At 49.7% G+C, this 15,944-nt stretch overlaps 1 protein-coding gene across 3 annotated transcripts in view; it reads left to right on the top strand.

Moving 5' to 3' along the window:
• LOC100750199 overlaps window positions 1–15,944 on the top strand; it is a 41,699-nt gene that overhangs the window by 20,568 nt on the left and 5,187 nt on the right. For 2 of the 3 annotated variants that reach the window (XM_024368812.2, XM_024368811.2), the window contains exons 2-4: window positions 12,235–12,322; window positions 12,452–12,721; window positions 15,815–15,942. In XM_024368812.2, the coding sequence (XP_024224580.1) occupies window positions 12,235–12,322; window positions 12,452–12,721; window positions 15,815–15,942 (486 nt within the window). Of the gene's footprint in view, window positions 1–12,234; window positions 12,323–12,451; window positions 12,722–15,305; window positions 15,617–15,814; window positions 15,943–15,944 lie in introns of those variants that run through there. The other variant, XM_024368813.2, reaches the window with a different exon arrangement.

Genomic DNA, 15,944 nt, shown 5'->3' with positions numbered 1-15,944 from the left:
GGCAACTATACGATTCCACCAAAGCCATCAACTCGTTCCGCGACACACGTTCCACGGCGACAGGACCAACGGCACAAACTCGACGACCACCCTTGCAGTCGCACCGCTGCAAACACACCGTCATGCACTTTTACCTCGCGCCGTTCACCTACCAGAGTCACGTTAGGTCGCGACAGTGGCACCGATCTAACGGACCACCCGCGGTCGTCTTGCTTGCAATTCCACATATTATACCTACTATTGTACATCTACGTAGCAACCCTTTACAAGCAACGGCTCTCGCTTGCGGTTCCTCGTCCGGCCAGGCTGCGTACCATTGTCCTATCGCGAACATCCGCAACTTCTAGCTGTATAACGGAGTCCCCTGGTGTTCTTGTTCGGTCGTTGCGAAGTAAGTGGTAACGTTACGAATCTCTGTAGACTGCTTTCTCGACGCGTATCGCGTGCTCGATCCACGAAGCGTTCTCGGTAGGTCGATCAGAGGCATCGAATCTCACTTCCACAAGCACTTGATACTTTCTCACCGAATGCGCGCGTTTAGCCTGCCATTTTGAATCGTATAAACGCTTCTATCGGTAGCGATGACATTCACCGTCAGTTGCGGTCAGTTGTCCATTGAAAATTCAACAGATTCCCGGTAATCCTGTGCATCCCATCGTAAAGCGTTCCGAAGGTGCAGTCACGCGACGTATAGCGCCATTTCGATTCGCTACGTCGATAGGCTACTTTATCCGGGCGGCAAGCGTTCCCGCGCGAACATCCATTCGTCGACTAAACACAGTAATCGGACGGAAGAGGACGATCCAAAACGGAATCGACTCGCCACCACCTTCCACCAGCTTCTTCGAACGATGAGACAGACCTTCGACAACTGCCAATTTACTTGATTCTCCAACGAAGAACGATCTTGTCTCGTAGCTCCTTTCCGCGCCAAGGAATCGGGCGAACGCTTCATCGAACTCTGAAATCACGCGATTCGAATCGTCGATAATAAGCACAGCCAGAGTACCGATCGCTCGCGTGCAATCTGACGGAAGAAATGGATGGAAACTGGCCAACTTTGCGAATCGATTCCACGATTTGCCATTCCCAGAATGCAAGTCCACCGGAGATCTACGAGAGATTTATGCGCTCGGTGATTCTGTTTGAGCATCGAGGCGTGACGAAAGTCGTAGAATATGGAGGAAAGACTCGTTCGACGTGGATTCGCGGTTTCCAGCCCGATTCGTTCGTCCTCGGCGGTCGATCGAAGAGCTATCGGAGGTTCGCGTACAGAGAGTGACGTGTTTTGTGCGATTGAAATATTACGGCGTTCGACGGGACGCTTTCGAGGATCGTTCGGAGGAGATGGAAGCTAGTCTTGGCGCACAGCGTTCACCGCGATGATTAAATTTACATGAAAAACGAAAAGCCCGAAGCTGGCAGGCCGACGTCTCTGCCTGGCGGATGTTACGTCGGCGTTGACGTGGCAGCGTGAAGAGGAGCTGACAAGCTGGAATAGAGTTCTCATCCGTGGATCCGCGCCGGTTCGACGAGCGTTCACCTTTCAAAGTCGATTCTCGTTTCTGCCGACCCGGGAGTAGCTCGATCGCGTTGCCCCCTTCCAATTAAAGCGTTTTCTCGTTAATGACCGCGCGCTCCCGTCGCCCTATCGAATAAATCAAGCGAACGCGCGACCCCGAATAACATTCGTGGCAAAAAGTCGACAGCGCGCAACGCTACGAGCGAGGCATCGAATCTCACTTCCACAAGCACTTGATACTTTCTCACCGAATGCGCGCGTTTAGCCTGCCATTTTGAATCGTATAAACGCTTCTATCGGTAGCGATGACATTCACCGTCAGTTGCGGTCAGTTGTCCATTGAAAATTCAACAGATTCCCGGTAATCCTGTGCATCCCATCGTAAAGCGTTCCGAAGGTGCAGTCACGCGACGTATAGCGCCATTTCGATTCGCTACGTCGATAGGCTACTTTATCCGGGCGGCAAGCGTTCCCGCGCGAACATCCATTCGTCGACTAAACACAGTAATCGGACGGAAGAGGACGATCCAAAACGGAATCGACTCGCCACCACCTTCCACCAGCTTCTTCGAACGATGAGACAGACCTTCGACAACTGCCAATTTACTTGATTCTCCAACGAAGAACGATCTTGTCTCGTAGCTCCTTTCCGCGCCAAGGAATCGGGCGAACGCTTCATCGAACTCTGAAATCACGCGATTCGAATCGTCGATAATAAGCACAGCCAGAGTACCGATCGCTCGCGTGCAATCTGACGGAAGAAATGGATGGAAACTGGCCAACTTTGCGAATCGATTCCACGATTTGCCATTCCCAGAATGCAAGTCCACCGGAGATCTACGAGAGATTTATGCGCTCGGTGATTCTGTTTGAGCATCGAGGCGTGACGAAAGTCGTAGAATATGGAGGAAAGACTCGTTCGACGTGGATTCGCGGTTTCCAGCCCGATTCGTTCGTCCTCGGCGGTCGATCGAAGAGCTATCGGAGGTTCGCGTACAGAGAGTGACGTGTTTTGTGCGATTGAAATATTACGGCGTTCGACGGGACGCTTTCGAGGATCGTTCGGAGGAGATGGAAGCTAGTCTTGGCGCACAGCGTTCACCGCGATGATTAAATTTACATGAAAAACGAAAAGCCCGAAGCTGGCAGGCCGACGTCTCTGCCTGGCGGATGTTACGTCGGCGTTGACGTGGCAGCGTGAAGAGGAGCTGACAAGCTGGAATAGAGTTCTCATCCGTGGATCCGCGCCGGTTCGACGAGCGTTCACCTTTCAAAGTCGATTCTCGTTTCTGCCGACCCGGGAGTAGCTCGATCGCGTTGCCCCCTTCCAATTAAAGCGTTTTCTCGTTAATGACCGCGCGCTCCCGTCGCCCTATCGAATAAATCAAGCGAACGCGCGACCCCGAATAACATTCGTGGCAAAAAGTCGACAGCGCGCAACGCTACGAGCGCGTTCGATTAAAATCATAATTAGCGCAGAAGCGGCAGGGTCTATTTGCGGAACGAAAGATAATCGGACGTGGATCGAGGTCGAGGCGGACGATAGCGCTAATCCGATGATCTTGAGTAAATTCGAAGGCGTAGATCGAAGCGAAGAGGTCGCGGTCGCGCTGCCCCCTCGTATTATTATTCCCGCGATGCGAGAGCGCGCAAGGGAAGCGAAGGGCTTCTTCTCTAGCGGGACGAGGTCGTTGCTCCGTGCATCTCTCACCGGCAGAAGGTATAATCATATTTCTTACCGCGTCCCCTTCGTCTATCGACTCCCCTTCGTCCGTCCACTCTTATTTCGTTTACACCGTCTCGCGTGTCTCGAAACGGCCATGAAGACAACCACGATGCAACCGCTAATTACTTCGAAGATTTATCGAGATCGGTTGCCGCGCCTGTGTACCTTCGCCGGATCGATCGTTATCACCGAGCCTTGTGCTTTTCCGTCGGGCAACGTTCTGCTCGCGACAAAATCGATCGTAGTCTGGACTTGGCGCGAACGAAGAGTAATTTCTCCCGTTCCAGACGGACGTTGCAAGGTCGATGTTAAAGCGATGTCAAGACAAGATGTCGCGGTACGCTTCGTCGATTCCTAGGTGTCTACTCGCGGAGAAACTATCGGAATTAGAACGTCTTCGTTCCTCCAGCCGCGCGTGATATAACTAACTATGTACGATCGTATAGCTGGCCGCGTGCTTTCTCACGGAAGACGAACCCAGATTCCAGAGACGGAACGCGCGTTTTATACGATCGACGAAACGGCGGAAAAATCATCGAACTTGGTTGGCGGAGATCGCGACCGTACGGAAGAGCTTCCGTGGAACGAGATCCATTGCACGGTAGAGGATCGATGCAGCCAGCTCGGCACCGATTTACGTGCCTTCATTGTTTATGAATCTCTTATTCTCCGAAAGGAAATCGCTGCTCCACCGCTCTACCCCCTCCGTCCATCGTCTCATTATTTATGAATCTACTCGCGAGCTACCGTTCGCCGCGGTGCTCGTCGAGATGCACTCGTAAATCAGATCGTTGAAGTTGACCGTTGCAGGGATCGCGGCGTGATAACCCTGCGAATGCCGGGCAAGCCAGGCCAGGCATCCCTCTTCGATCGATGCGATCGCTCCGAGGCTACAGCTACCGACTCTATGTCACTGACCATAATATTCTCGTCGACCGTTTACGATCCGCACCGAATGAGCGTCTATAGGAAATGGTCCGCGTCGTTAAAAGGAAAATTGAATACTCGTCCATGGTTGGTTGGCGGAATGGCTGTTGGAATGCGTTCTGTTGCTGCGGAGGGACGCGAGAGGGCGGCACGATTTACGAGCGAACACATCGTCTTCCCGTTTGACTCGCACCTACGTAACTTCCATCCATGACTCTCGACGATGAATTTGTTTATCGCGATCGGCGTAGATCCGATCTTTACGCTGACGCGAACGTTCGTTCGCGAAGGGAGGCTGCGTGTCGTGACGGAGAACGCGTTCGTGGTCCAAGCGGTCTTAAGCGAAGACCGAGTCCCGGTTCGGGCTCGGGGCTCGCAATCGGCGACGATCTACCATCGAGTAAAATATGTAAATGACGTAGACCCTGCCGGAAACGACGGGTGGGACGAAATTAGCCGACGGAAACGATGGTATCGCGGTTTTTAATCCGCCATGCTCTATCCTCCGCGAATTCCCTTTCGCCTTCGAGCATACGTTTCCACGGAACGCGAGCAACGAACGAGCTTCGCGCCTCGCTCTTGACCTCGTAATTACTCCCCATATTTCGGACATCTCGAACGAATCGATTAATCGTACCAGGTGCTGATGAATTTATGGGTATCTTTCGAACGATCGATTCTAGACGCGAAAACTAAAACTTAGGCAAAAATATACGTCGAGGCTTCTCCGTCGTTCGAGTTTATAAGATATACGTGTCGGAGTCAGGTTGGCACTTTGGGGCGTTCTATGAACCTTTGCTTACTTTACCGTCGCGGATGTGGTTAGTATTTATCAGTGCGAATATGGAGCATTACAAGAGGCTATGAGTAACGGCAATAGGATGTCCGAGATGATGGTGACAACAAATCCAGATTCGATAACGAACCCACGGTCCACGGGATGACCAGTATCAGCGTGACTTACTCGGCAATTCGCTCAACGACTAACTAAAAACTCTGCCAATCCAGATGAACCTACCCTTATATACTCCTGTCCCCGCTTCTCGGGTCAATCCTTGTTTTTAAGGAGAGTCATAAAATCATTCCGTACCTCTGTCAGGTACGCGGCCCTCCCGTGACCGTGGCTACGTCTGGTGACCCGTTATGTCACCTTAAACCTGAACCCATCGTTGTAACGCCAGGTTGGAACATTGAAAGTTGTTTTCCTTATTTTTATTGCTTAAACATTAAAATGTTGACTATGGCGATGAGAGGTTTTTCCCAGCATTCCCGACGGAAAGTCCCGCTGTCCTTCCATCTCCGACATACGTATAAGGATATCTAAGAGCGAAGCTCGAGTAACCTGCGAACGTGCGAGTATCTCGCGCCAGTGTTGCTGCGTTGTGCGAATAAATTATCGAAACGTACCGTGAAATGACCGAATGTACGATTGGAAAAAAGGGTCGATGTAAAATCGATGGACTCGAAGGACTCGTTAGCGAGAAGGCCATGGCGCGCGGTGATCGCTGTGCGAGAAAGACCACGCGGAAAGACCACGGACGACCATTAATCTAAAGAGCGGAGACGTTGCAAGGAGCATAAATCTGCATGTTGCAGTAGCTGTGCTCGCGCAGCATCTTCCCGCTATCCGTCCAGGACGCACGATCGCGATCTCGCGATCGTACGCTCCAAGAGTTTATCTCGATGCGCGAACTAGATTTATCCGGCTAATGTTGGCCCCGTCGTTTTACACCGCCGTTTTACATCGCCGTTTTACACCGTCGTTTTACACCGCCGGTTTACCCCGTCGAATGGAGACCGCTGAAAATCGTTCGAATTACGTGGGAATACCTGGCGATGGAGAAACGATGCTCAAAAATCTTCGAAAATAATCCCGTGAGCAATTTTCTCGAGGCACGTCTCCGCACCGTTACCATCCGCGTAATTTGTCGGTAATAGGCGGTAGATAACCGTCGATCGACACACTTTTGGCGGTGCGGCTACGGCTAGATGGGACGGGAAACAGATACAAAGTGCTTAGGATCAATTTCGAGTCAAAGACCTCGAGAAACAACTGCGTGGATTATTCTATACTCTGTCGGATCGTGTCGCATTGCGTCAGGTCATTTTATACTCTAGCTTTTCCAGTCTACGATCCCTACAAAAGGTATTCGTACGCCATTGTATTTACTATTGTACCATTTACGTACTAATCAATTAGATCCAAGTATATTAAATTACGTATCGATCCTCGGTACTTTCGTACGATTATAAAATTTTGATACTGTAGCGGCACGCGAACTAGAGGACGATTCGAGCCGCGTTGTGTCTTGCCTCGGAGTATTAACATCGTTAGGACATACATAGTGCAATGATAAGTAAAGTCCGGGCAAAAACAATGTCGCCGCTACGTGTAAAACCGTCTAACAAAGGCGAGTGGAAATTTACCGGTAAGGTGACGAGTTTATCGATCTGAATCTCGTGCGATCTTTTTAGCGATTTATACACAGTCTTTAGCGTATTTATTAATCGTTTATTAACTATTTTAAACACGCTTGACGGTTTTAACATCGAGTCACCTCGTCGTTTAAAACCAACGACCAACCATCCTCCACGATGCTGTAAAAATGAAACGTACAATCGAATAAAAAGATGCTTCCTCTTCTCTTTTCCGCGACACGGTAGCACAGATTGTGAAAGTTAAATCGCAAATCGCGATGGTTTAACGGACGGAATAAAAATGTGTGCGACGATTCGCGTGTAAACGATTCGACGGACGTTCATTTTCGGTACCGTGAACGGAGAGGTGTGCCGGGTAATTGATTCTTCACGGAACCCAAAGATCCCATCGCGTAATGGCGCGGACGGATCGCCGCGAGTGCTCCGCATAATTCGCCGAGAACAGGCGATCGTGACTTTGTAATTAACCGCCGCCGAGAAGTAGCCGATTCTAATAAATGCCGTGATCCGCTCTCTTATCTCGTCTAATGATTAACAATTTACCGGAATCGCTGGATTTAATTAAAACGACATGGAACGCCGACCCCTGTTCCTGCGTCCCAGCGGCGGTCTCGCGAACGCGTCCTTAGGATGCGCGTCGTGGCGTAGAATGTCGCTCGATTCGACACAGTGCTCCGACTACAGTCTCGGTTACCAACGGCAAAACCGATTAACTCGGAGCTGGACAAGTCCGTTCGCGTAGCCTGCCTCGGGCAATTTTCTCATCCGTTACGAATATCGTCTGCGAAGCATTTTTCAAACGTTCTTCGCGAAGAACGCTGAGCGCTCTGCGAATAGCCGTGGCACGTTGAGTCGCTCGATCGAGTCTTCACGCGGTGAAAAATTATCGCTATCGCCATCGAGGAGAAAAGATTTCGAGGCAACTGTCGGAAGAGCTGAAACGAACGATATCGACGACTGAAAATCCTCTTCTCCCAGCGAGCAAATGGATTTTCGAGAAATTAATTAGCGGATTGTTTTACGATCGCGCTAGGGAACGAATAACGCGCGGTCGGATTCTGAGATGCGCAGGCTACACGCTTAGGCAAGAACCTAATTGGAACTATCTACTCGCGAGAGTAATTGCTTACGGTAGCGGGAGAATGCGAAATTATTAAGCCCGCTTTAAAAGCACGATGACGCGTAGCAACTGGACGTTCTAAACGCAGAAACAAAAGGTAGAAAAATGCACATAAGCGCAATTACATTGCTCATTACCGTTCGTCATTCTCGTTCGAAGCTTCGAAAAAGTCGCTGGCGAAAGAACGCGTGGCTGAGGATGCGCGTCGCTTATGCATGCAGACTTAATCGCCGCTCACCGTTCGTTCGTTTAACGAACGCCAGATAGATAACCGTTTAATTGCCCCTGCTCGAGTTCGCAGGCTTTTTCTGGGTCGAGGGAGGAAACGCGCGGTTGGCGACCTGTTTAGTATCGACGATTCGATCGGTTTCTGGGTTGGGAACGGCCGCTTATTGGCCTTCGAGGGCCACGGATCTCTAAAACTAGTTCGTTACCAGTGGACGAGTTAATAAGGGGGATAGATTCGCTCAGGGCGATCTCGTCGACGTCCCAAGGATACGACGGGGGAACGCCTCCGCGAGAGTCGAGTGCATTTGTTACGAGATCGTTGTGCCTAGTCACGAGGCTGGCCACGAGAAAGCCAAGACAAATGGAAATTCGTGCTCTCCCCGGGACGCCAAGGAGGAGGTCATGATTCACGAAGCGATTTCGAGCGAGAAGGAGAAGAAGGCTCGAAGGTAATCCTGGGGACCCATGCCTTTCATAAACAGGATAATTAACTGACCAGAGTTGCAGCCCGCAACGGTGTCCGAGTCCGGATATCAATTACGCCACTCCGAACTATCGCTGGGCCGATTCTACCGACCGTTTCTATACGAACGAATCCAGTGGTGAATCCGAGCTGCTAATATATTATTCCGGCCGATGCTATCCGTTTCGATCACTGGCCGATTCGTTACGATTTTTCTTAAATTTTTCACGCTTTCGTTAATCGACGAGTTGTTAATTAACAACGAAACGATAATAACAGTTGCTTTTAACGAAACTGTTCGCAAACATTAGCGCGTCCTGTCTCCTTTATTCACCAGGCCGAAACAGTTTGTTTCTATCGCTCGTGATCGATAAAAGACAAATTTTTCTACGAATTAACGCGATGTTCGGACGTGGAAGAGCCAAAGAGATCAAGTCTTTTGGCTACGTGGAATATTATAGGTCCGTACACTCGATCGCCAATTCGTATACCAATAACGTGGAATTTACGTATTTTACCAATTAACCGCCACACTTGTCTTCTTTTCGTGTTTGCTGTTATTCCAGATAAAGTCGTACAATTTTAAGAGACGATATACTTGCACCTTGCTTGTTAATCTGTTCGACGTTTGACTTTCTTCAACGCAAAGACAGTACGTTCGCGTTTTGCATTTCGGTATTTCCCTTGCATTTTTCTAAATTGGCTCCGTGCAATGTACTTACATACACACCCTTCGCTCCGTAAATTTACGGAACGTCTGAGACGTAGAATTCTTATTGTTCTCTGTCGAGTAATCCGAAATTCGTAAAATCGATGAACAATGGTACGATTATCGTGTCGGAGCGATTTTGCTCGTCATGGAAACGTACCGGCGATTACAGCCGAGAATATAACCGAGATAGCGTTTTGTAAGGACGATATCCTTCGTAGAAGCGGAGGGTTAAGAACGAGGGGTCCGGAAGCGGCGTCGTTCGCGGAACGAAATACCGGAAGCCACTCTCTATGCTGGCAGGGCCTTGAAAAGCCGTGGAACATCTCGCGAGAACTCGTCGGCCAGGTTTCTCGCTCGTATCGCCGGTAGGGACCGGTTGTGACGTAAAGGTCAGGGATACGTGTGCACACGAAACGACTTTTCCTGCGGGTGGAACGCCAGTTAGGACAATGCGCTCGGAGAAGTTCGCACGTCTGCTTTCAGCTGTTTCTCTCGTCTGCACCTTTCGATCTTCCTTTCTCCCTTTAACGATAAAACATATGACTATAGGAGTTCGCAAAAGATCGGAGAAAATCTTCGAGGAGAATTTACACAAACTGAGAGAATAGCTGGAACACTGTGAAGAGCTTAAGGAGGATTAAGGACCTTTCTTAATCCCTCCAAATGAGAATAGGAATAGAAGCCAATTATCTCCATTATCTACGATTCCTCGCTCGTATATCAGCAATTTGTGTTCCAATTGCCGAATTCTATCGATCAGAATTCGTTAAATCGGACAATAACTGAAATTTCGTTCGAATAAACGAACGAAGTTCCACTGTGCTCCGTTAGACCAGAGGAACCTTGCCTCTCCGATAGGAAATCGAAGTTATATGTTTCGGTGCGCTGCCACATGTGGAAGGAAATGTCCCGGTTGTTTGGTGGTGACGTGTTACGCGACGCGTGTGACGTTAGAGCACTTGGACTGTCCCGTACTCGAGATGAAAGTAACGCAGTGTCGAACGGTAACGCGATAAAGTACCGCGTTCCCCTCGATACCGACGTTCCTAGAAAACCCAGTGTTCTCAGATAACTCGGTAACCAGCCGCGCGCCGGAAGAAAACCGCGCTTCTTCTCTCGGTTTCTTTCGCGGCGACCGCAACGAGAACATTAATCTTCGTAACAGTGCATCAACCCGTCCGCCGAGAGAAACACGCGCATTCCTTGTCGTTAGCGGGTGCAACTTCGCAACGCTCGCAACTTTATCGCAAATGTCAGAAAGAAATTCGCGAATCTGCGAAATCAAATGCGTATCTTCGAGTCGTAGGCGCGTAATCGGGGTACTCTCGACGATTCTCGATAGCGATTCGCGACACGTTCGACGAAATTTCTACGTGCGATAATCGTTAATTCCGACAAACGACTGACGACGTCGTTTCGACCAATAGATAGACAGATTCTGACGAGTATATGCAATTCGATCGTTCGTACGTCAGGACACGGGCGATTCGCCGGTACACGTATCCGCTGCAACCATAGTCTAAAACGTGTGTACAACGAAGAGATTGAAATCGATTGCACCGAAGCTCGAAACCCGTCGTCACGGGGCGGTCCGGGGGAGGAGACGAGAAAGAAACGAAGAAGAGGAGAAGGTGGGGATCCAGGCTGAACCTTTGACCTCGGTGCAAGACACGACAAAGCTCTCCTCCTCTGTTACACGGTCCTCGGCTATTGCAGGCTCGATGACCTCGAACCGAGGCTACGAAACACCGAAGCCTAGACTCCATCGTCCGAGGTCCTAACGCGCCGTTATCGCATTACGTTCGTTTCAGCTCGAGCAATCTCGCGTCATTTACGTGCTGCCGCAATTACCAAAGAGCACGTCGCACGACACTGAAACGTGTACACCGAATCCCTTGGATTTTAGCGAAGGCGAACCAACAACTCGCGTTTCAATCGCGCTTCGAACGAAGATAACCGACGGATGAACCGCGGGTGAACGAACCAGCTGCTCGCTCGAGGCAATAACCACGTTTCGAACGATCGTTCGAGGAGGAAACGAGTCGGTTGATTTTGGAAGGATCTAACCAACACGCGGGAAACGAAAATGAACGGCGATCGGCGTAATGACCGGTCTCGAAGCAGGATTTACGTGCTCTCGAAGCAGGATTCCGGAGATCGACAGAGAAGAAGAACCTAGAACAAACCTGCGAAATGGCGAGCCTTACACGGCAGCCTACCGTAAGTATCGCTGGATCGCTCAATCGACCGGCAGGAAAAACGAGGATCGAGTGGAAGGGGGAGGCGAACGATCGCGGACGCGCTATCCTCGCTCGAAGACGAAGAAAGAGAAATAGAGGGAAATAGAAGAGGAAGGGAAGAGAAAGAAGCTGGCTAGATACAGGAGAGAAGAAATAGGGAGAGGTGGAAAGGGAGCAAAAACCGAGGGAAAGAAGAAATCCAGGAAGCAGTCAGTTGTTGAAACACGAGCAAAAGGTACACGGGAAGCCGGTGACTTGCGTGCTTCCCGGCCAGCTTGCACGGGCGAATTACTCGACCGACGCCGGCAATCTCGAACGACTTCCTCGAGCTGAGATCGTCTCTTAACACTTTTACGAACGGACTGGCTCGACGAGCGGCTATCGACTCCCAACGATTTATTCTTCGCTCGATTGATTTACGAACACTGCGCGCCTGCCGTGGAAAACGAGTTATCGGGAACCTCTCACCTCTCGCCTTTTACCTCTTATCTCTTATCTCTCGCCCCTCTAGCGTATGCCATCGACGTTTTGCCAATGCAAAAGGATAGAGAAGAAAGAGATCGCGTGGCAAACCGACCGCGTTACGCGCTACGGCGGTAAACGAATTTCAAATTCACGCCATCGATTAGACGCTCGTTTGACTCGTCTTGGAACGAGCGGAACTTCGCTTGGTGAACTATTTTAAACGCGCAAACGTTTCATTACTCTGTCTGTCCCTGTTACGCGCGCGCAGCATTCATTAAACGACTCGCATAGGAGCGGAGGCACCTTGGGAACGAAGGACGAGCATCAGAGAATCGAGCCGAGCGCGAGGGGGTAATTGCGCTTCTAACCGATATCCATTGCTTCTGTTGCAGATGGGCTCGTCCGCGATCGGTACGATGGCGACTGTGGTCGCTGGCGTCACGCTGCTGGCTTTCGCCACCGTCGCTCACGCTGCTCTAGGTAAGTACCTGTACCTCTGTTAGTCCCTCGAAAGTACCGAACCAGATGCTCGAGAACCACTTGTAAACAAGTAATTCCAGTTACGCCGTTCCTTGCAACGTTTTCAAAGGAATCGCGTTCACGTTTCAGCTAGGACAGCGTTCGAGAAGCTGACAGACTACGATTACCGCGGAACGACGTACTACAGCGTGAGGAACCTGTCTTTGTACGAGTGTCAGGGCTGGTGCCGCGAGGAGTCCGAGTGTCAGGCGGCGGCGTTCTCGTTCGTCGTAAATCCTTTGGCGCCGATGCAGGACACCCTGTGCCAGCTGCAGAACGAGACAGCGGCGACGAATCCCGCGGCACAACCGCAGAGAGCTGCGAACATGTACTACATGACGAAGCTTCAGATCAGATCAGGTGAGCGGACTCGACCGACAACACGCTTCGAAACTTCGCAACGCGAGATCGATCGAACACGGCCGAGAGAACGCCTGCTAAATGCTATTAGGGGCATTTTTTTCGACCAGAGAGTCCACGATGCTCGTGCACCTGTCTACAAGATTCGACCTTGAGCGGCTGATACACTCGAGAATAATCGAGCCACCAGCACGTCTCCTTTAACGAACGTTAATACGTCGATACCTTCGGCCGTAGCCTTCTACCTCGCACCAGACGGTAAACTCTTTCGAGAGGTCGGTGAGAGAACAAAAAGAAACTAACAGGGCTACAGGTCGAAGTAAAATCCCGCAATATGAGCGGCACTGCCGGAAAGGCGAAGAGAGGCACAGGGTACGATAATCCGGGTTTAAACGCTAGTGGCAAAGTCGTCTGGGAGCAGGTAGATGCGCAAATAAGCACGGATACCGGTAGCCGTTAGATCGCGTTGCACGGTAACCTAACACAATATCGTGGAAACAACGATGCCAGATCCTTTCTTTCCTAGATTCCACCTTTTCTTAAACTTCCATCTTTTTAGGTTTTGAAAATAAACAAAAAAATAAAGGATAAAGTCGAACGAAGGATCGAAATTGACAAAAATACAACAAGAAAAACGCGAAACTGAAATTTTAGTGAAACGTTCCTAACGTTTAAACGTACAGTACGCTCGTCCCTTGTTCGTCGTACTCGAGAAACGAGCGTGGAGGAGCCGCCAAACCCCTAGACCCTAATGCAGAAGCCGTATCCTGCGTGGGTATAGGCGGTCAAATTTTCCCCAAGGAAAGGTACGATTTTACAGAAAGGGCAGGTCGAGTAGCAGTAAACCACCTAAAAGATTTATCGGTACCTTTCGGGTAGTACGGAAAATATCTTAAGTACGGTCGCCGTTGTAAATACGTACCTGCAGCCACTTCCAAAGTGTCGAAAAGATCCCAGGGGTGTCTAAGAAACCTCTAATATTAGTTTAACGAGCCTGCTGGTACCTCCGATAACGCCAACTATCTTGACACGATCGTAAAATTCACAGCGACAAAGTCCCCGGATACTCTCAGCGATACCTTCCAGGTTTGGGCCTGGGTCACGCTCCGAAGGACAACGCACGTAAGATCGTTCGTTTTCTCGAAACGCGCCAGCGCTTTTCAAGCACATTGACGATCCTATCGACTGGATAGAAAATAGGTCATTATACAACGAATAATCTGCGAACGTTGATGCGTATTGATATTTTAGAGAATTTATAACTAGAGAAACTGAACGTAAATAGAGATCTGTTTCGTCTACTAAATATTTTCCTCGCGTCTATAAAAAAAGAAGCGATCGCGGAGCGAAGAAAATTTAGTAGCGACTTTTAGTATCGAAACGACACGTTTTTCAGCTGGTAACTTCCGTTCGAAATCCTTCCTCTCTTAAAATAACCGAGAACAGACGAAACAGACCTCCGTCATCGAGGTCTCGACGCGTTAAGAATTTGCATGGGCGCGGTCGATCGGCCTCTCGACGACAGAAACTCGATCGTAAGCACTTGGCTCGTGCAAAATTTTACGCAACGAGCCCCGTTCCGTTCCCGTATCCCAAAGTTTAATTCGAGAAAATAAAGCAACCCGCAAAGGCGATTAATTTTAGCGAATTCGCGTGAGTCACAGATAACAGAGTTCAACGCCGGTTCGCTCTGTATACAAAATATATTCGGCGAATAAAAATTACCGCCCGTTTCCTCTGTCGTCGTACGCGCGTTTCAGTCGTCTGAAAATAGCGAGCTACTGAAAACAAGCGGCCGGCGTATTTTTAAACATTCCAACTGTAATATTCGTGGCGCGATGCAATTACACTCGTGTTTAATTCTCTCCACTCTTGGCAAACCTTTATCGACGAATGATCGGATTACGTAGTCGCAAAGAAAGCAAAAATGAACGAATAAATAAATCGGAAGATGTAAAAAGTCTTAAAAAAAAAAAAAAAATGGAACAATTATATTCCATAGGACTAATATATTCCATAGGACAATTATATTCATCGTCGAAGAAACGAGGCTAATATATCGGCTGGTATATTTCGATGATCGTCGTTCGATCGTACGAAACGAGGAATTCGCTCGACCGTGGTGAATCATCGGTGTCGTCGTGACGCGTCCATTCGTTGGCATCGGTCCCCGGTGTTCGTCGACATTAGCGCCGGTTTCGAGGGCGGAACAAAAGAAATTGGAACGGTCGGCCGGTCCTCGACGAAGTGTATTCTCGTTTCTCGGCTGAAAGTCGCGCGGTCGTGCGTCACGAAGCGGCGGATCGTTCCATCTGCCAAGTCACATGTTCTCCACTCGTGATTTCGGCATCGAGGCAACGCGCGCGCGCTTCAACTCGTGGCCGTCTCGCGGCCGTCACGCTCGCGTGATCGGCCAACCGAGAAATTCGCCACACTTCCTCGGACTGGCCGGATATAGTATAACTGTTCCTCGATCGACGATCCGTGCCCCGAGCGTACGCCTCGCATTCTTTTCGTTTTTCACGCAGCCGTGCTTCCCTCTCGACGAATACGAATTACCATATTTCACGGACGTTGTCCTGTCCTACACGCAACTCCGTATCTGCTTTGGAGTTAAAAATAAGAACAACCTTGAAGTGGCCTTGACTTTCAAGAAATAGTTCGAAAGAGGGATCTCGAGTAATTCGTAGAAATATTATTTACACTGCACTGCACATTATGTGCACTGTAGACGCTTTGCCGATAGGATTCTCGAAGTTTGAAATGTCGCAATGTCGAGGATGCCAACGTCGATCGTTTCTCGCTTAGCTACAGGTGTCGATATATGAGGCTCGTGTGGCATACTCGAGCGTTACGTAAGGAAGAACTCCCAGCAGCCTGCATGTGCTTCGTCAGGTGTGCAAACGTCGCGTCTGCGGTCAGGCGTACGCACGTGCTCTGCCTCTCTATAAACAAAAACATTTCGCTCGTTATAAAATTATACAACGACGATATGGCACGAGACACTGTTCCTCTCGGGTCTCTTTTTAATTTCCTCTACTTGAAATTGGAACGTTCTTAACGTTTCTTCGTTTTCTCGTCCAACTTTTTCAGAGAACGTCTGTCTGCGACCATGGTCCTTCGAACGTGTTCCAAACAAGATGATTCGTGGCCTGGACAATGCTTTGATCTATACATCGACGAAAGAGGCTTGTCTCGCGGCTTGTCTCAACGAACATCGATT

This window comes from Bombus impatiens, unplaced genomic scaffold, assembly GCF_000188095.3.
Source record: "Bombus impatiens unplaced genomic scaffold, BIMP_2.2 scf_0478, whole genome shotgun sequence".
Taxonomy (NCBI): domain Eukaryota; kingdom Metazoa; phylum Arthropoda; class Insecta; order Hymenoptera; family Apidae; genus Bombus; species Bombus impatiens.
The sequence above is the reverse complement of the archived record's forward strand: the minus strand, read 5'-3'. Positions and strand labels throughout refer to the sequence as shown.